Source organism: Chrysoperla carnea, chromosome 3, assembly GCF_905475395.1.
Source record: "Chrysoperla carnea chromosome 3, inChrCarn1.1, whole genome shotgun sequence".
Taxonomy (NCBI): Eukaryota; Metazoa; Arthropoda; class Insecta; order Neuroptera; family Chrysopidae; genus Chrysoperla; species Chrysoperla carnea.
Window position 1 is genome coordinate 49814133 of NC_058339.1, and position 17755 is coordinate 49831887.

The 17755-nt window shown below is 27.9% G+C and overlaps 4 protein-coding genes across 8 annotated transcripts; all 4 read right to left on the bottom strand.

The window, feature by feature from the left end:
• Positions 1–893: 893 nt before the first annotated feature.
• Positions 894–3032, bottom strand: LOC123296080 (zinc finger protein 391-like). Its single transcript, XM_044877541.1, has 5 exons — positions 2898–3032; positions 1983–2832; positions 1404–1823; positions 1240–1344; positions 894–931 (listed from the first exon to the last, which is right to left on the bottom strand). Exons 1-5 carry the CDS (start codon positions 3030–3032, stop codon positions 894–896), a joined length of 1548 nt encoding a protein of 515 aa, XP_044733476.1.
• Positions 3033–4598: 1566 nt separating this feature from the next.
• LOC123296682 (oocyte zinc finger protein XlCOF15-like) lies at positions 4599–5878 on the bottom strand. The gene is made up of 3 exons (XM_044878263.1): positions 5593–5878; positions 5108–5527; positions 4599–5045 (listed from the first exon to the last, which is right to left on the bottom strand). Exons 1-3 carry the CDS (start codon positions 5678–5680, stop codon positions 4951–4953), a joined length of 603 nt encoding a protein of 200 aa, XP_044734198.1. The 5' UTR covers positions 5681–5878; the 3' UTR covers positions 4599–4950.
• Positions 5879–8594: 2716 nt separating this feature from the next.
• LOC123296666 (zinc finger protein 1 homolog) lies at positions 8595–17394 on the bottom strand. 5 transcript variants are annotated; one of them, XM_044878240.1, is made up of 5 exons: positions 17258–17394; positions 16142–17186; positions 15738–16073; positions 8867–8950; positions 8595–8806 (listed from the first exon to the last, which is right to left on the bottom strand). In XM_044878240.1, the coding sequence occupies exons 1-5, from the start codon at positions 17390–17392 to the stop codon at positions 8712–8714; spliced, it is 1695 nt and encodes a 564-aa protein (XP_044734175.1). In that variant the 5' UTR covers positions 17393–17394; the 3' UTR covers positions 8595–8711. The 5 variants fall into 5 exon arrangements, 2 of the variants coding, with proteins under 2 accessions (XP_044734175.1, XP_044734176.1); XM_044878241.1 differs by having other exon boundaries at positions 8701–8816; XR_006535187.1 differs by lacking the exons at positions 8595–8806; positions 8867–8950 and adding an exon at positions 15459–15598 and having other exon boundaries at positions 15659–16073.
• Positions 12350–14031, bottom strand: LOC123296680 (zinc finger protein 33A-like). Its single transcript, XM_044878260.1, has 3 exons — positions 13845–14031; positions 12941–13778; positions 12350–12876 (listed from the first exon to the last, which is right to left on the bottom strand). Exons 1-3 carry the CDS (start codon positions 13977–13979, stop codon positions 12512–12514), a joined length of 1338 nt encoding a protein of 445 aa, XP_044734195.1. The 5' UTR covers positions 13980–14031; the 3' UTR covers positions 12350–12511.
• Positions 17395–17755: the final 361 nt, after the last annotated feature.

A 17755-nucleotide genomic window follows, 5' to 3' on the forward strand; every position in this document is an offset into this window, starting at 1 on the left:
CATGTAAGTAAAGAAAGATAGTCTCTCTTACACACAAAGTAATATGAGTGTCTTTCTTCGGACTTAGTGGATAAAAGTATATATGCTATTAAACTATCATACATAATATGTATAACGTTTAAATTTAAAATGTATACAATACCTGTATACATAATATGCAATGTTTCTACGTTTACGAAAAAATGTTTCAAACAAAAGTCGTTAACTTTTGATAAGAAATTTTTTTTTTAATTTTTGTTCTATCTCTAACGGTTTACAAGATGATTGACATTTCTTTTCGTTTTTGAGTCGTATCCACAAACAGACATGAACACCTATACCAAAATTTTTTTTTAGCATCAATATTTTTAAGCGTTACAAATTTGGAACTTAGTATACCTTGATAGATTTCACCTTTCACCTTGTAGCGTGTGTTAACGCCTTTCTAGTATACTTTTTGTTAAAGAAATTTCCTTTGGTATGCTTTTCATGAGTAAATTTTTTAATAATTGAGACTATAGGTCAGTAAGGCTAAGTGTGTATGTTGCAATTCACAGTTAAAAAACTATATTTTTTTAAAAACATTAATATCCAAGGTTTTTAAATTTTCTAGGAGTTTTAAACAAACCAATCATGTTGGGGTTTCCACTTTCCAGAATTTGTTTTGGTTATTGATAATGTTTCGAGAGAAAATTAATGAAAATGATGAAAATTATTTGCAGGATAGGAAAAAAACCTCCACTTTACATGGCCTGAGTTAGTACGAGTTGGTCGATTTTTTATAATTGATATTAAACGAATTACACAGAAATATGTAGTTTTTTTAACCTGAAAATAATTTTTATTTCTATTTTATGGGCGGAGGGAAATCCAGAAAGAATCAACGGATATTTTATCGTTGTTTACTTGAAAAGTTACAACTCCCACGTGTCCCGAATATATTGAGGTAATACTGTTTATTTTTTTTAATCAAAAATTTTAGATTAGAAAATATTGTACAGTTTTGTTATTAAATAATGCCGAACGTTCAAGTAAACCAAAGGCCCTAAACACTGCAATATGGTTTCATTTACTACAAAATACATATTTTCAGGGATAGTAAAAAAAGGCCTTTAAATCCTTCATCAAATCATAACATTTAATTTTTGAATCCTTTCATAAAACATAATTGAATTTTTTATCAGGATATCAAACAAAGAATACAAATAAGAAATTTCTGAAATTTTTATTATTTTTACAAATTAGTACTAAAAATTGAACATAACTTTTCTTTTCTTTCCTTATTATGGGTCCGCTTATGTTGTGATAAATTTTTACTTGACACAAAACTTTTTTCACAAATATTACAGCAAAACGGTCTTTCGCCTAAAACACAACATAACGTCAAAAAACAATTCATTATTTTGAATATTCTTTAATCTTACCAGTATGTGATCGATTATGAATAACAAGAGATTCTGGTCTTGCAAAGCCCATTTCACAAACTTTACATATGTGAGGTTTGTAGCCAGTATGTGTTCGCGTATGAAATTTGAGCTGTTCCTTTAGCCGAAAAGTTCTGTGGCATTCAGTACATGCGTAAGGACGTTCTCCCGTATGTTTCCTTTTATGCTTGGTCAAGCTGTAGGATTGACTAAAACTTTCTCCACATTCAGTACATAAATAAGGTTTTTCACCAGTATGTACACGCATGTGGCTTCGAAGTTCAGATGGAAATATAAACGATTTAGAACAAATTGTGCATACAAAGCTTTTAACACCAACATGATATTTCATATGTGCCGACAATCCACTGGAGTCTGGATATCGTTTTCCACATGATGAGCATATGTAGGGTTTTTCACCTAGAATCAAAATTTTAAATAATAAGATATAGTTGTGTTGTCTCCCCCAAAATGAAGATTTTGATTATGAAAGAATGTACAATTGGAAAAAGCAGTAGTAACATTTATTGTACTTTAGAACTAAAAAATGAACAAGAGTTATCCAAAAATTTACCTCACCTGTATGGATTCGCAAATGACGATTTCGATCACCAGATCCAGCAAAACTTTTGTCACACATAGTGCATTTATATGGTTTGTTTATCATGTGTGTATTGAAATGTTGTTTTAAATTATGTTCGTTTTCAAAATATTTTGAACATTTAGGACAAATAAACTCATCAAATTTTTTATGTTTAAACATATGAATTTCAAGATCTGTATCTAAGTCAAAAGATTTTTTACATTTAGGGCAAGGTAACCCATTTTTATTTGTATCCTCTACTTTTTTTAATTTTCTTTTTTGCCTGGGACTAGATTTTCTTTTGTGTTTATTTTGTCTTAAATCCACAATTGCATCTTTACTTTGATGTGAAGAATTACAATCATTGTCTGAAATCAAATGACGACTTTCATTGTTTAATCTTTGGATTAAAGGTTGGTCGTCGATGTCGCAGTAAGAAATACAATTCCAATTTTCCAAACTAATATTTTGTTTCTTAGAATTATCGAAAATAATTTTATTACCAGTAGTGGTTTCAATAGTCTCACATACAATATTTAAAGGTTTAACTTTTTCCAATACATCGTTAATTTTAAATGTATAATTTTCATCACAAATATTCGAAGGTTCTTCATTTAAATTAAAAGAACCCTCGGATTTAATATCGATTTCGTTTGTTTCTAAATTTTCAGTTTTATCTAATTCCGAGTTTGGTTCGAATTTAACAGGTATTTCGTTCTCAAATTCCATAAGTTGCAATAATGTTTTTTCAGATAATTCACATTGTTTTCTAAATTGAAAAGCATTAGTTAATTTATCAGAACATTCTAGGCAAATTAATTTTGGTAAATCGTCTTTCATATCGATCTAAAAATTATACAAAATTATATCAAAATATCATCAAAATCATTACTCCTTTTTACTATATTTACGTGTATTGAAGTACACTCTTTTAATAAATCAACAATACGAAAAATTTCCTGTAAGTTATCCTGCTTTATCAAACAAGTTCTACAAATTTTATGAAAACGTCTTTTTAAATTTGTTATACGCAAATTCTCGTTCATTTCGTCAGAAATTTGATTATACTCTTACAATTTTTAAGTTATCAATTACTTTTTAGGATTCCGTACCATTGATGGCAGGTGAGTTCACAGATTGAAGTTTTAATTTAAAACAGATCTGCAACTCCCTGTAAAATGTTTACTATTTTCTTTCTCTGAATGTGCCTTTCTCCAGGTGGTTCTACACGTTATATTCGTATAGGACCATCTATTAGTTTTGATAATAATTTATCCATTTCAATGGTTGTTGGGGAAACAATATTTTATATATTTTTAAATAAATAAACAATACGTTTTTCAAAATTCGTTTGCATGTCATTAAAATTCGTTAAATTTCTTTGTGTGTATTCTCAATTGATTGTCTTTATTAACATTTTGTGGATTATTTGTTTAGTGGCATTATTTAAGTATTTTGGCCGTTTTCATTGTGCCCCAGTTCATTAACTAATTAGTGTAATTTAGTCGTTTTAGGTGTGTTTATATTATTTTCCGATTTTTTTATGGTATGTACTGAGTTTATTTTAGCGCTTAGGTCTTGTTAATCGTGCTGGTTAAATTTAGGTAGTGTTTAATTGTGATTATAATTGACTATTAACAAAATAAAATGATTTTACATTGCATTAAACTTACATCAAACTAATAATTGTTATTAAGGTATAATGTTAATATTAAAATAAATGTACCCTATTTTATTTCAAATATTGCAATAAATTATTATTTTATTAATATTTGTTATTTTATTTAAAAAACTTCACTTTATTTAATTAGAAGACAAATAAATACAAAAAATTTAAAAAAAAAGATAAACTGATTAGAAATATTTCGAATAGTACCTAATTCCCGCCATTTAAAAAAAATAGTTTATTGTGTCTTTCTCCAGAGGGTTTTTTGGACAACATTTTTAATGTACAGTAGAGTTGCCTATCTATTTATGTAATAAATTATAATCGGTGGTCGATAAAAAAAAATTGAAAAGCTGGACCAAGGAAAATGTTTATGGATTGGCCTTCCTTTACCATCACAATAATACGAGAATAGTGGCTTTATCACAAAAAGTTTTATCAATTGCATTCGGTATAGCTTTTTCATTTATCTAATTTTTTTTTCTTTCTTAAATATGTATTATAATGTAATTATTGTTTTTTTATTGTATTATTCCAGTCCTACGCACAGGTAATATTATTTACCTCTGTAGGTAATAATTTACTTTCTGTAAATTTTCTTTCTGGAAAATATATTATTATTATTTCAATTACGATTCATTATTGTTTCGTACAGGTAATAATAAGTTGGACGAAGATACAAGATATTTGTTATTTATTTTATCACATTAGTTTTTTAACAAACTGTCTGCAACAAAAAGTAATCACTTTTTAAAGGTTTATAAGTACTAATTATTGAATTTGTAAAACCAAATAAAAAATAGTGATACCAAATTTTTGGCTACCCTGTACATTGTTTAGAAGTTTTAAATATTCCTACATATTTTTCAGAATAAGCAACATTTCTTATAAAGAATGACTTTTTTTCTTAAAATGCGAAATAAGAAAATTTACAAGTATACCTGTATCCGGGGACACACTGTATATTCAACATTATTTCATTTTAAGATACTACGATGTGAGTTAACATTTCATTTTCTTTGATTATGATTTCTTTTATGTTGTGACAAACCCCACTTCGCAACGTAACCCCTTTTTACCCCTTATACTTATGTAACGTAATGTAAAGTAACTCCTTCCTACTTAATTTATGATGAAAGATGATTTCACACTCATTGCAAGAGTAGTGACAAACTTCCCCAACAAAGACCACGAATTTACATGTTTCCGTTTACGCTATTATTATAATAAATTATAATAAATTTTTGTTATCGATAATGAATAACATTGTATCGTTATTGTTAGTGAACAATTTATTTTCAATTTTTAATATTGTGTGTTCGTTTATGTTGTTTTAAACATTTACTTGACTTAAAAGCCTTTTCACAGATATTGCAAGCATAAGGTCTCTCTCCTAAAAGAAACATAATATCAATTAATTATATTATTTGGTATTATAAATATCTTGAATCTTACCAGTATGAGTTCGAAAATGTATAACAAGGTATTCGGGTCTGGCAAATCCAATTTTACAAATTTTACATACATGTGGTTTGTAGCCTGTATGTGTTCGTATATGAAATTTTAGGTGTTCTTTTAATCGAAAAGTCTTATCACACTCTGTACATGCATGAGGACGTTCTCCAGTGTGTTTTCTTTTATGTTTAGTTAAGCTGTAGGATTGACCAAAGCTCTCTCCACATTCAGTACATAAAAACGGTTTTTCACCGGTATGCACACGTATATGCATTTGAAGTTCAGATGGAAACACAAAACCTTTGGAACAAATTGAACATACGTAACTTTTAACTTTACTATGATATTTCATATGTTGTGATAATCCACTAGAATCTGGAAATCGTTTTCCACATGTTTGGCATATGTACGGTCGCTCACCTTAAATATAATAATACAAATACATGTTCTTTATCAGCATCTTATTTATTAATGATATACATTACCTGTATGAGTTCGTAAATGACGATTTCGATCGCCTGGTCCAGCAAAACTTTTCTCGCACAAATCGCATTTATACGGTTTGTTAACCATATGTATATTTAAATGTCTTTTTAAATTGTGTACATTCCCAAAAGACTTTGAGCACTTGGGGCAAATCAAATCATCAAACTTTTGATGTTTAAGCAAATGAATTTCTAAATCGTCTCTTAATTCAAAGGATTTTTCACAATCACAACATACTAATACATTGTTTAATGTATTGTCATTTGTATTCACTTTCACTTTCAATTTTTTATTTACTTTAATTTTTAATTTTCTACTTCGATAAGTCGATTTTTTATTATATTCAATCGTTTTTAATTTTCTAGATTTATCACTTGAATTCAGAAGTATATAATCATCATTATCTTTCTGAACTGAATCACTATTTGCATTAATAATTCTTTCACTTAAAGGTTGATTATCAATATCACTGTCATCATCAATTTTCTTTGATATGTTATAATTTGATTTTAAATCGACATTTTTCAATTTAGAAGCGTCCAAAGTGTTTTTATTTTCGTTAATAATAGTTTTGGACGAATCACTTGAAATATTTAAATTGTTATTTACAATACTAAATACATTGTTAATTTCAAATGTATTATTTTCATCATATGTATCCAAATTATTCTCACTTATATCACTAGAACCATCGGATTTAATATCGATTTCATTTATATCCAAATTGTCAGTTTCATGTTCAACAGGCGCTTCCTTACATTCTCTAAATTGTAACAAGGTTTTCTCAGACAATTCGCATTGTCTTCTAAATAAAAATGCATTATTTAATTTTTGGGTACATTCGAAGCAAATTAATTTTGGTAAATCATCTTCCATGTCGACCTAAGTGAAATGTACATTTTTTTTGTAAATACCAACTTCATATTTGTAAGTATTTATTGTACTTACTTGTATTGAAGTACATTCTTTTAATAAATTTATTATAAGAAAAATTCCGGATAAATGATCATTTTCTATCAAACAAGTTCTACAAATTTTGTGGAAGTTTAATTGAAAATTCGGTAAATTATCGTTCATTTTATTTGGAATCTGACTATACTTAAGATGTGAAATTAAATTTGAAATTTAGTGCAGTTTGCGTTAAGAGGTGTGACACGTGCCATGATTCTGTAGACCTTTTCTGCCACTGATCTCTATATAACTGAATAGGGGATTTATGTGGCATAAAAAAAAATCAAGTATCTTTCTATCTCTATATTTATTTTATTAAAACATCCCTAGCGTCTCAGAATGAAAGGCTCAGAACTAAATATAACCATTCAACCCATGCTATATGTTTTAATTTTTTTAGTTCTAGCCACTCATTTGGTGGCACTAGTATGTATCTATATCTCTCAAATTCAGACCAATTTTAATACATGAGATCAAGAACTTATATAAAAGGGCATAAAACTCCCGTGATTGAATTTAAGGTGCCTGGCTACGCGGGATCTAGTCATCTATGGTTGCGTACTTTGTACTACGCATCAGGTTGTCTAAATGATTGAAGAAAAAAAAAATTGAAAACAAAAAACAACCTGATGCGCAGTAAAAAATACGCAACAACAGAGAGGAAGTACGCAACAACCTCGTCTAGATAGGCGCCTCTCCACTCGAGTTTATGTCCTTTAATACATATGCATATTGCTTGGGATCCTTTAACTATATGTTATATATCTATGTTTTCTGCTGATCACTAACTTTGATGAGTGGTGAGCAAACCTTAATATTTCCAAAAATTTCACTGTCAATACAAAATTTTTATCTAAAACTCAATAGAATATCATATTTGCGACAATTTAGTCATTATACAAAAAGTAAATATTTTTCATATTTCAAATAAATTCAGCAGAAATTTCATGTAAAAACCTATCTATCCGTACATTTAATTCAATTTCTGATAATGATAAGAGATAGATTATTATAAATTGACAACAAATACAAATACAAATAAGTTTTGTTGGAAACACTAAAAAAAAAAAAAAAACTATTATAGTTAATGTATATTAAGGCTGCTGTTTCCCTACAAATATTTACCACTTTATAACACCACAGTATATTATATATTTCTCATACAATATATTGTACTCAAAATTGCAATTTTGCTAACATAGAAATAGACATTTTCTTTTTTTTTTAAATGAAAGTAAATGTCTTGATAAATAGGCTAATTTTTTCCACGATTTTTTGGAGCCATATGACCGAGAAAACAGACAATGAAAACCATTAAAATTCAAATTGATTAAAACGATCCGGAAACACACGTAGTTACACGAAGGTTGGTATGACGTAATTTAAAGTTGATAATAATGATATATTAATACAACTGTTGACACTGTTTTATTGTCATTGCTTGTCGGATTGACATCACAGATCACGTGTGCGGTGGAGCAAAAAAAAAAATCGTTTAAAAATATTTCAAATAATTGTGACTTTTTTACAATTTTTTTCAAAGTGTTTTTATTGATAAAAATGCGTAATTTCCGAGTTGCAGGCTCTACTCGACCTATATTTTCATAAAAAATTAAGAAAAAAGCATTTCTGTTTCTCATGAAAAAGATCTATTCTACAATTTTTTTGAAAATTTATTTGTAAATTTGGTAAATATAAATTATCGTTAATTTTGTGTGAGAATCATATCATTTATGGTTCCGAACCATTTAAGTTAATATCTTCTAAAAATTTGTCAATAACTGCGAGTTTCTCAATCATTTTTAAATAAATAAATCTATTAACATATCAACTTTTTGTTTTCTAAATTATTCAACTCACGATGGATAAAAAAAAAAAGTAAAAATTATTTTTTTTAATGAAAATTTCACAAATAACATTTGTGCTTTAACATGCTTTTATATTCTTTTTTTTTAAAGTTTATAAATATTACAATTCATCAGCAAACTAGTTTTTAATCAAATATAAAAAAAGTTTTTTATTTACAAAAAAAATATTTTTCTCGCTTCTGAAAAATTTTAATTAGCGGACTATTTTTAATTAGTAAGGTCCTTTTGGAAATGATAACTTATTTAACATACACATTTATAGGATTTATAATTCTATCGAAAATGTGTTGCTTGACATTTTATTTTCTTTTATTATGTGTTTTTTTATGACTATTTAAATTTTGCCAAGATCTAAAAGTCTTTTCACAAATGTCGCAGGCATAAGGTCTCTCTCCTAAAATAAACTTAATATCAATTTGTTGTAATTTAATATTATAAATATTTTGAATCTTACCAGTATGAATTCGATTGTGCCTAGTAAGATTCTCTTTTCTCGCAAAACCAGCTTCACAAAGTTTACATACATGTGGTTTGTAACCTGTATGAGTTCGCATATGAAGATTTAAATGTTTTTTTATTTTAAAAGTCCTATCACATTCCGAACATGCAAAAGGACGTTCTCCGGTGTGGTTTCTTGTATGTATTTGTAGATCAGTAATACCACGAAAACCCTTTCCGCAAAGAGAACATAAAAATGGTTTTTCATCAGTATGCACAAGCATATGGCGTCGAAGTTCTTGCGGAAACATAAAAGGTTTGGAACAAATTGAACATACGCAACTTTTGACTTTATTATGATATTTCATATGACGTGTTAATCCACTAGAATCTGGAAATGGTTTTCCACATGTCTGACATATGTACGGTCGCTCACCTAAAATACAATAATATAAATAAATGTTCATTATCAGAATCTTAGTATTTATTAATGATAAATTACCTGTATGAGTTCGTAAATGACGAATTCGATCGCTCGACCCAGCAAAACTTTTGTCGCAAAAATCGCATTTATACGGTTTGTGAACCATGTGTGTATTTAAATGTGCTTTTAAAATGTGTAACTTAGCAAAAGACTTTGAGCATTTGGGGCAAATCAAAGCATCAAACTTTTTATGTTGTAACTTATGAATTTCTAGATCTTCATTTAATTCAAACGATTTTCCACATTGAGGGCATTGTGATTCAATGTTTGCTGTATCATCTACTTTCACTTCTAATTGTTTATCATCTCTAGCCTCTTCTATTTTAATTTTTTTAAGTTCAAATTTTCTATTTTGTTCAATGTTTATTATTTCGACATACTTTTTTGTTTCTAACTTATTTTTATGTTTCAATTTTCTATTTAACCTATTAGTTTTTCTAAACGGTTTTTTCTTCCTTAAATCTAAATATTCAGCGCTATTTTGGCTAACACTTTCACAATTCTCAAAATCTGAGTGCTTGGGCTCTTCTTTAATAAATATTTCGCTTAAAGGTTGGTCATTAAAATCATGATCATCATCAATTTTATTTAGGGTGTTATACTTTGATTCTAAATTGACATTTCGCAATTTAGAAATGTCTAAATTGTTTTTATTTTCGTTAATAATTGTTTCGTACCTTTCAGATGAGCCACTTGCAATATTTAACTTGGTATTTTCATCACCAAATACATTGTTAATGTTAAATGTATTATTTTCGTCAAATGTATTCAAATTATCCTCATTTATATCATCATGAATTTTCTTTGAGGTATTATATTTTGCTTTTAAATTAACATTTTGAATTTTAGAAATAATCAAAATATTTTCATTTTCATTAACGGCATTTTCAGAAAACTCACCCACAATACCTAACTTAGTATTCACAATAGTAATCAAATCAAAGGTTTTGAATATTTTTTTTTCTTCACATGTATTCGGAATGTCCTCATTTTCATTATTAGAACTTTCAGATTTGATTTCATTTACTATTATATTTTTTACTGCATTATGTGATGAAGAATTAGCTTCATTTTCTTTATTAAATATACTATTCTCTTGAAATTGCCTTAATTGTAACAAAATTTTTTCTGACACTTCACATTGTCTCCAAAATTCAATCGCATTATTTAATTTATTCATACATTCGAAGCAAATTAACTTTGGTAATTCGTCCTCCAAGTCAATCTAAAAACGAATAAAATTTGTTGTTAATAACAAATCCTTTTTGTTGGTATTTAGTTTTTAATTTTACTTACTTGTATTGAAGTACACTTTTGTAATAAAGGTATAAAACTAACAATTTCTCTTAAATCATTTTTGTCCATTAAACAAGTTCTACAAATTTCTTGTAAATTTAATTGCAAACTTGATAATCTTAAATTTTCATTCATATCGTGAGAAATTGTACAAGAGCTGAAGTGGGTTTTTATTACGAAAAAAACGCTGAAATAAAATTCTAATTCATAATGTCAAACTGACAGTTATTGACATTCGCCATTGGCGTCACTCATTGACTTTATAGTTTTATATAGACTAAGCATCGTCTATCTTTCCGTACAGTGCAAACATCTGAGGTAATTGCATAGGTCAGCTAGGGACATAGGGATATACATTTATCAAAAAAATTTATATTGAATATAGGGACATTTATCATGAACACATACATTGAAAGTCAAATTTTCATATCACAAAATGTTCTACAGAAAACATCGTGATTTCACTGAAATTTTTCGCTATTTGACTTTAAAAAAATTTATCACGAATCACTTTACATTTTTTCTTACGAATCTACAATGATTAGACCTAAGCAATTACCTCAGATGTTGACACGCTTATAATTGTTTGACACTCAGTCTATATAGCTCTAACGTCAATGGAATTACTTTAGATTTGGCATGGTATTCGTTGTGTGCGTAGTCATGGTAGAGACAATAAAATCGATGTCAGCGCTTCCAGTGAAAAATTTTGGCGATAAAGGATGCTGTTATGACTAATTTGCAGTTCTTTACATATATGTTAATCTTAGAAAATGTCAAATTAAACTTATTTAAAAACACTAATTAATTAAGCTAAATGCATTAAAAATTGTGAAGATAAGAAATCAAATTGCACAAATATTATTTTTCAAATGTAAATTATCATAATTATTTATTTAAATTTATCGTTACCATGGAAACGCCTCCTATAAAACTCACGCACGGTGCGAATATAGTATGTACAGGGGAGAAATGCAGAGTTGGATTACGAAATTTTGTGCCCATAGACAGTTTTAAAAATTGGCGCCTTCCGCTATATTTGTACTTACTAGCATTGAAGTATATTCTTTTAATAAATAGTATGAAAAATTTTCGATAAATTCTCTATCAAACAAATTCTACCAAATTTTGTGGAAATTCAATTGAAAATTCGGTAAAAGTAAATCAATCGTTCATTTTAAATGAAATATGAATTTACTTTTAAAATTTAAGTGTTATATTATTATCTTAGATTTCATATTGTAATTAAATTTGAAATATTAGTACAGTTTGCAGTAAGATGGATGAAGCGAGGCATGTATTCTAACAAGTCCATTCTTTCAACTTCTGTTATCTACTTTTGATGAGTAGAACAATTATCTAAAACTCAATATCATATTTGCGACAAGTTAGCAATTTAGTAATTTTCCACTAAAGTAAAAACCCAAAGTCCCATATATGGGATAAAATATTATACCGTTGAGCCCAATTAATAAATGGATTATTTTTTCTTGTTGTTAAATATTATAACTACCCGATAATTGAAAGCTTAAAAAAAAAGATAACTTAATAGTTTTTCAATATTTCCCGTTTATGAGACATAAAATATAATTGTTTGTACTTTTACGTCATCTAAAATAGAAAATGAGTGTCCCATATTTGGGACAAAAGTTATCAATAGATGTAAAAATGAACTAAGTGACTATGGTTATCATGAGGTTAATTCAATTTCTGACAACGATAAGGCAGATTTCAGAGAATATCTTTAAATTAGATAATCAGTCTTCATAAAAATACAAATAAATTTTGTTTAAAATTTTGTAAAAAAAAAAAGATAATATTCTATGTACATTAATAAATATATCAACAAGATGCTCTACGATCTAGGTAGTTCAGATTATTTCATTTTCCTTTACTATGTGTTCTTCTATGTTTTGATAAACTTTGATTTGATGTAAGAATTTTCCTACAAATATTACAGCAAAACAATTCCTCTTCAACACCTTCTACATCTCTTGTATGTTTACGTTCATGTGTTTTTAAGCTTAATGCTGATTTAAAACTATCTCCACATTCAGTGCATAAATAAGGTTTTTCACCAGTATGCACACGCATATGAACTCGAAGTGCATTTGGAAACAAGAAGGATTTAGGACAAACTGTACATGCGAAATCCTTTACATCGCTATGGTATTTCATATGTTTTGATAATCGACTACTATCTGTATATGCTTTACCACACGTTGTGCATATGTACGGTTTTTCACCTAGAATGTTATATATGTTTATAAACTATATTTTGGGTACTTGTTTGAACGATTTGATATTTACCCGTATGAAGTCGTAAATGACGATTTCGATCACCAGGTGCAGCAAAACTTTTATCACAAAATTTGCATTTAAAAGGTTTTGTAATCATATGTGTGTTTAAATGTCTTCTTAAATTGTGTCTATTTGCAAAAGATTTGGAACATTTAGGGCAAATAAAATTATCAAACTTTTGATGTTTCAGCATATGAATTTCAAGATCTCCTTCTAATTCAAAAGATTTTTCACAGTCAAGACATACCAGGCCATCGGTTATTGTATTATAATTTGTTTCTTCTTTCAATTTTCGATTTATTTTAATTTTCAATTTTCTATTGGATCCTTTAAATTTATTATTCCATTTATTTGTTTTTGAATCTACAGATTGGTCACTACATAATTGATCAGGAATTTCGTAATCGTTATCTTCCTGTACTGAATCATTGTGCTCATTGAATAATCGTTCATTGATAAGTTGATCATCAAAATCACAAAGTAAATTTTTCTTAGCTGTCTTATGATTTCCTTCTAAGCTACTATTTTTTATTTTAGTATCATCTAAGGAATTTTTATTTTCATTAAATTTAGTATTTTCAAAACTTAACACATTGTTTATTTTAAATGTATTATTTTCATCACATGTATACAAATTATCTTTGTGTAAATCATTAGAACCCTCGGATTTAATATAAACTTCATTTCTTTCTAACTTTTCATGCTTAATAGATGTTTCCTTAAATTCTCTTAGTTGTAACAAAGTTTTTTCAGACAATTCACATTGTTTTCTAAATAAAAAGGCGATATTTAGTTTTTTGGTACATTCGAGACAAATTAATTTTGGTAAATCATCTGCCATATCGACCTAAGAAATGTACGTATCTTTTTGTAAACATCAACCTTCATTTTTGTAGGTATTTATTGTACTTACATGAATTGAAGTACATTCTTTTAATAAATCTACAATACGACAAATTCTTTGCAAACCCTCATTTTCTGTTAAACAAGTTCTACAAATTTTTTGAAAACTTATTTGTAAATTCGGTGAACATAAATTCTCGTTCATTTCGTGTGGAAAGTGATAATAAATATGCTACTACACTAACACTACTATATTTCTTAAGTTAGCAAATCAAATACTTCTAAGGTTCCGTTCCGTGGCCTACATCTATCATTTACCGACGAACCCCGATACGTTTCAGTACATGTGTTGGCTAAAGACAATATAAAGACAGTGTTGGCAATTTAGAAGGAATGCTTTTGTTTTTTCAGTGCATTTATTTCACGATTTTACTGTTTTTGTTTTGTATCGGAGAAGTCGAATACGTAGCAATTATTCGTGTTATAAGATGGTTAGAGTGGCTGTCCTGGGGTGGGACACTTAGACTATGGGGTCCGTTGTGATACCGTTAATGGGTTGGTCAATCCCCGGCCATTACTCCATGAACCATTTGGAGCTGTTTAAGAACAGTAGGATGGCTTTGACGTCGACTGATTTACTTTTGTTTCGGACTAAATGATTTATAACAAATGTGATAAAATGAATAACAAATATTTTCTATCTTAGTCCAACTTATTGCTGTCAGTCCGAAAAATAAATAGCTGGGGCGAATAGGGGAAATAGCAATCTATGTACTATGATAGGGAATATTCATGTATTTTTTTTATATTTTTAATTCATAGTTTACACTGTTATAACAACGTAAAAAATATAAATACTGTTTAAAAATGCCGTATATAAGTGTAAAAAAATATTTAAAATACATTATAATTTTGAGATATTTAAACGCAGTTTTTTGGCGCTCTCTGTTGATGACGTATAAGTACGTGATCTGTCAACTTTTGACAGTTCAGTGTATAATTTACACTTTACAAAAATGAATTTACAACATAGAATTTACACTCGTTATTTTTAAGTTTTCTAATAAAAAGCCGTAGAATAGTATAATTTAATGAAATACCATATAAAATGTAAGTAATTAATATCATACAGTATGTCAACAAATTTGACAAGCCCGTACTTTGATGTCACATCCGTATAAAAATTTGAATTTTCGTTTTAGAAATTTTGAAATGCTCTCACTGAATTTGTACTTATATTAAATATTTTAAAGATATTAATTACTAAAATAATGATTTAGTTAAAATGTCCAGTCAATAAAATTACGGAAGAAAAATATTTGAACCAAATGTAAATTTCATGAATATTCCCTATTTCTATCTTTGATAACAACTTCTTACTTGTGAACCTACTGCATATTGCAAATTAAAAGAAGAGTTTCTCCAATCATTTTTAGATATAATAATCTATTCAGATATCAACTTTTTCCAAATCGCGTTGAATTAATAGAAATGATAAGACTGATAAAAATTAATTTTTTTAATGAAAATTTCACAAATAACATTTTTTGTTTTGCTTTTATATTCTTTTTTCTAAGTTCATAAATATTACAATTCAATATCAAATTTATAGTATTTAATCAAATATAAAAAAAGGTTTCTTTTACAATAAATACATATTTCTTGGTTTTGAAAAATTTTAATTAGCGGACTCCTGAGGAACCTTTTTGAAAAATGTATTGCTTAACATTTTATTTTCTTTTATTATGTGTTTGTTTATGACTTTTTAAATTTTGCCAAGATTCAAAAGCCATATCACAAATATTGCAACTAAAGATTTCTCTGCTAAAATAAACTAAATATCAATTTGTTGTAATTTAGTATTGTAAATGTTTTGAATCTTACCAATATGCGTTCGATTGTGTATAGTATGAACCTCTTTCCTCGCAAAACCAACTGCACAAATTTTACATACATGTGTTACCTGTATGAGTTCGCATATGAAGATTTAAATGTTTTTTTATTTTAAAAGTCCTATCACATTCCGAACATGCAAAAGGACGTTCTCCAGTATGGTTTCTTGTATGTATTTTTAGATCAGTACTATCACGAAAACCCTTTCCGCAAAGAGAACATAAAAACGGTTTTTCACCAGTATGCATTCGCATATGGCGTCGCAGTTCATATGGAAACACAAAACCTTTGGAACAAACTGAACATATGTAACTTTTGATACTATTGTGAAATTTCATATGTTGTGATAATCCACTAGAATCTGGAAATGGTTTTCCACATGTTTGACATATGTACGGTCGCTCACCTAAAATATAATAATACAAATAAATGTTCATTATCAGCATCTTAGTATTTATTAATGATATAAATTACCTGTATGAGTTCGTAAATGACGAATTCGATCACCTGATCCAGCAAAACCTTTCTCACAAAAATCGCATTTATACGGTTTGTTAACCATATGCATGATTAAATGTCTTTTTAAATTTCGTTCGTTTCCAAAAGACTTTGGGCACTTGGGGCAAATCAAATCATCAAACTTTTTATGTTGTAACTTATGAATTTCTAGATCTTCATTTAATTCAAACGATTTTCCACATTGAGGGCATTGTGTTTCAATGTTTGCTGTATCATCTACTTTCACTTCTAATTGTTTATCATCTATAGCCTCTTCTATTTTAATTTTTTTAAGTTCAAATTTTCCATTTTGTTCATTGTTTATTGTATCGACATACTTTTTTGTTTCTAGTTTATTTTTATGTTTCAATTTTCTATTTGACCTATTAGTTTTTCTAAATGGTTTTTTCTTCCTTAAATCTAAATATTCAGCGCTATTTTGGCTGACACTTTCACAATTCTCAAAATCTGAGTGCTTGGGCTCTTCTTTAATAAATATTTCGCTTAAAGATTGGTCATTAAAATCATTATCATCATCAATTTTGTTTTGGGTGTTATACTTTGATTTTAAATCGACATTTCGCAATTTAGAAATGTCTAAATTGTTTTTATTTTCGTTAATAATAGTTTCGTACCTTTCAGATGAGCCACTTGCAATATTTAACTTGGTATTTACAATATTAAATACATTGTTGATTTTAAATGTATTATTTTCATCGTATGTATACAAATTATTCTCACTTATGAATAACTTTTTTTCTTCACATGTATTCGGAATGTCCTCATTTTCATGATGAGAACTTTCAGTTTTGATTTGATTTACTTTTATAGTATTTACTTCATTATGTGGTGATGAATAAGCTTCCTTTTCTTTATAAAATATACTATTCTCTTGAAATTGCCTTAATTGTAACAAAATTTTTTCGGACACTTCACATTGTCTCCAAAATTCAATCGCCTTATTTAATTTAGTCATACATTCAAAGCAAATTAACTTTGGTAATTCGTCCTCCAAGTCAATCTAAAAAAGATTAAAATTTGATGTTAATAACAAATCCTTTTTGTTGGTATTTAGTTATTAATATTACTTACTTGTATTGAAGTACACTTTTGTAATAAAGGTATAAAACAAACAATTTCTCTTAAATCATTTTTGTCCATTAAACAAGTTCTACAAATTTCCTGTAAATTTATTTGCAAATTTGATGCTCGCAAATTATCATTCATTTCGTGAGTCTAAATTCATATAACGCGGTATGAAATATTTTTTTGACAATAGTTCGAGTTAGGTTTTTATTGACGTTGAAATTCGAGAATATTGTTAAGATCTCAGCGCCGCGGTGGCAAAAAAAATGAATTTCACTCTTTTTCGTACACTAATTGAATTCAAAATTTTGTACTTTGCTCTTATAACATTTGTTGGTAACTCAATCTTGTTATACCATGTATATGAAATATACATAGTATATTATTTTTAGTCCCAAGTTTGTAACGCTTAAAAATATTGATGCTACGAACAAAATTTTGGTATAGGTGTTTCATAGAATCACCTAATTAGCCCATTTCCGTATGTCTGTCTGTTTGTCGTCT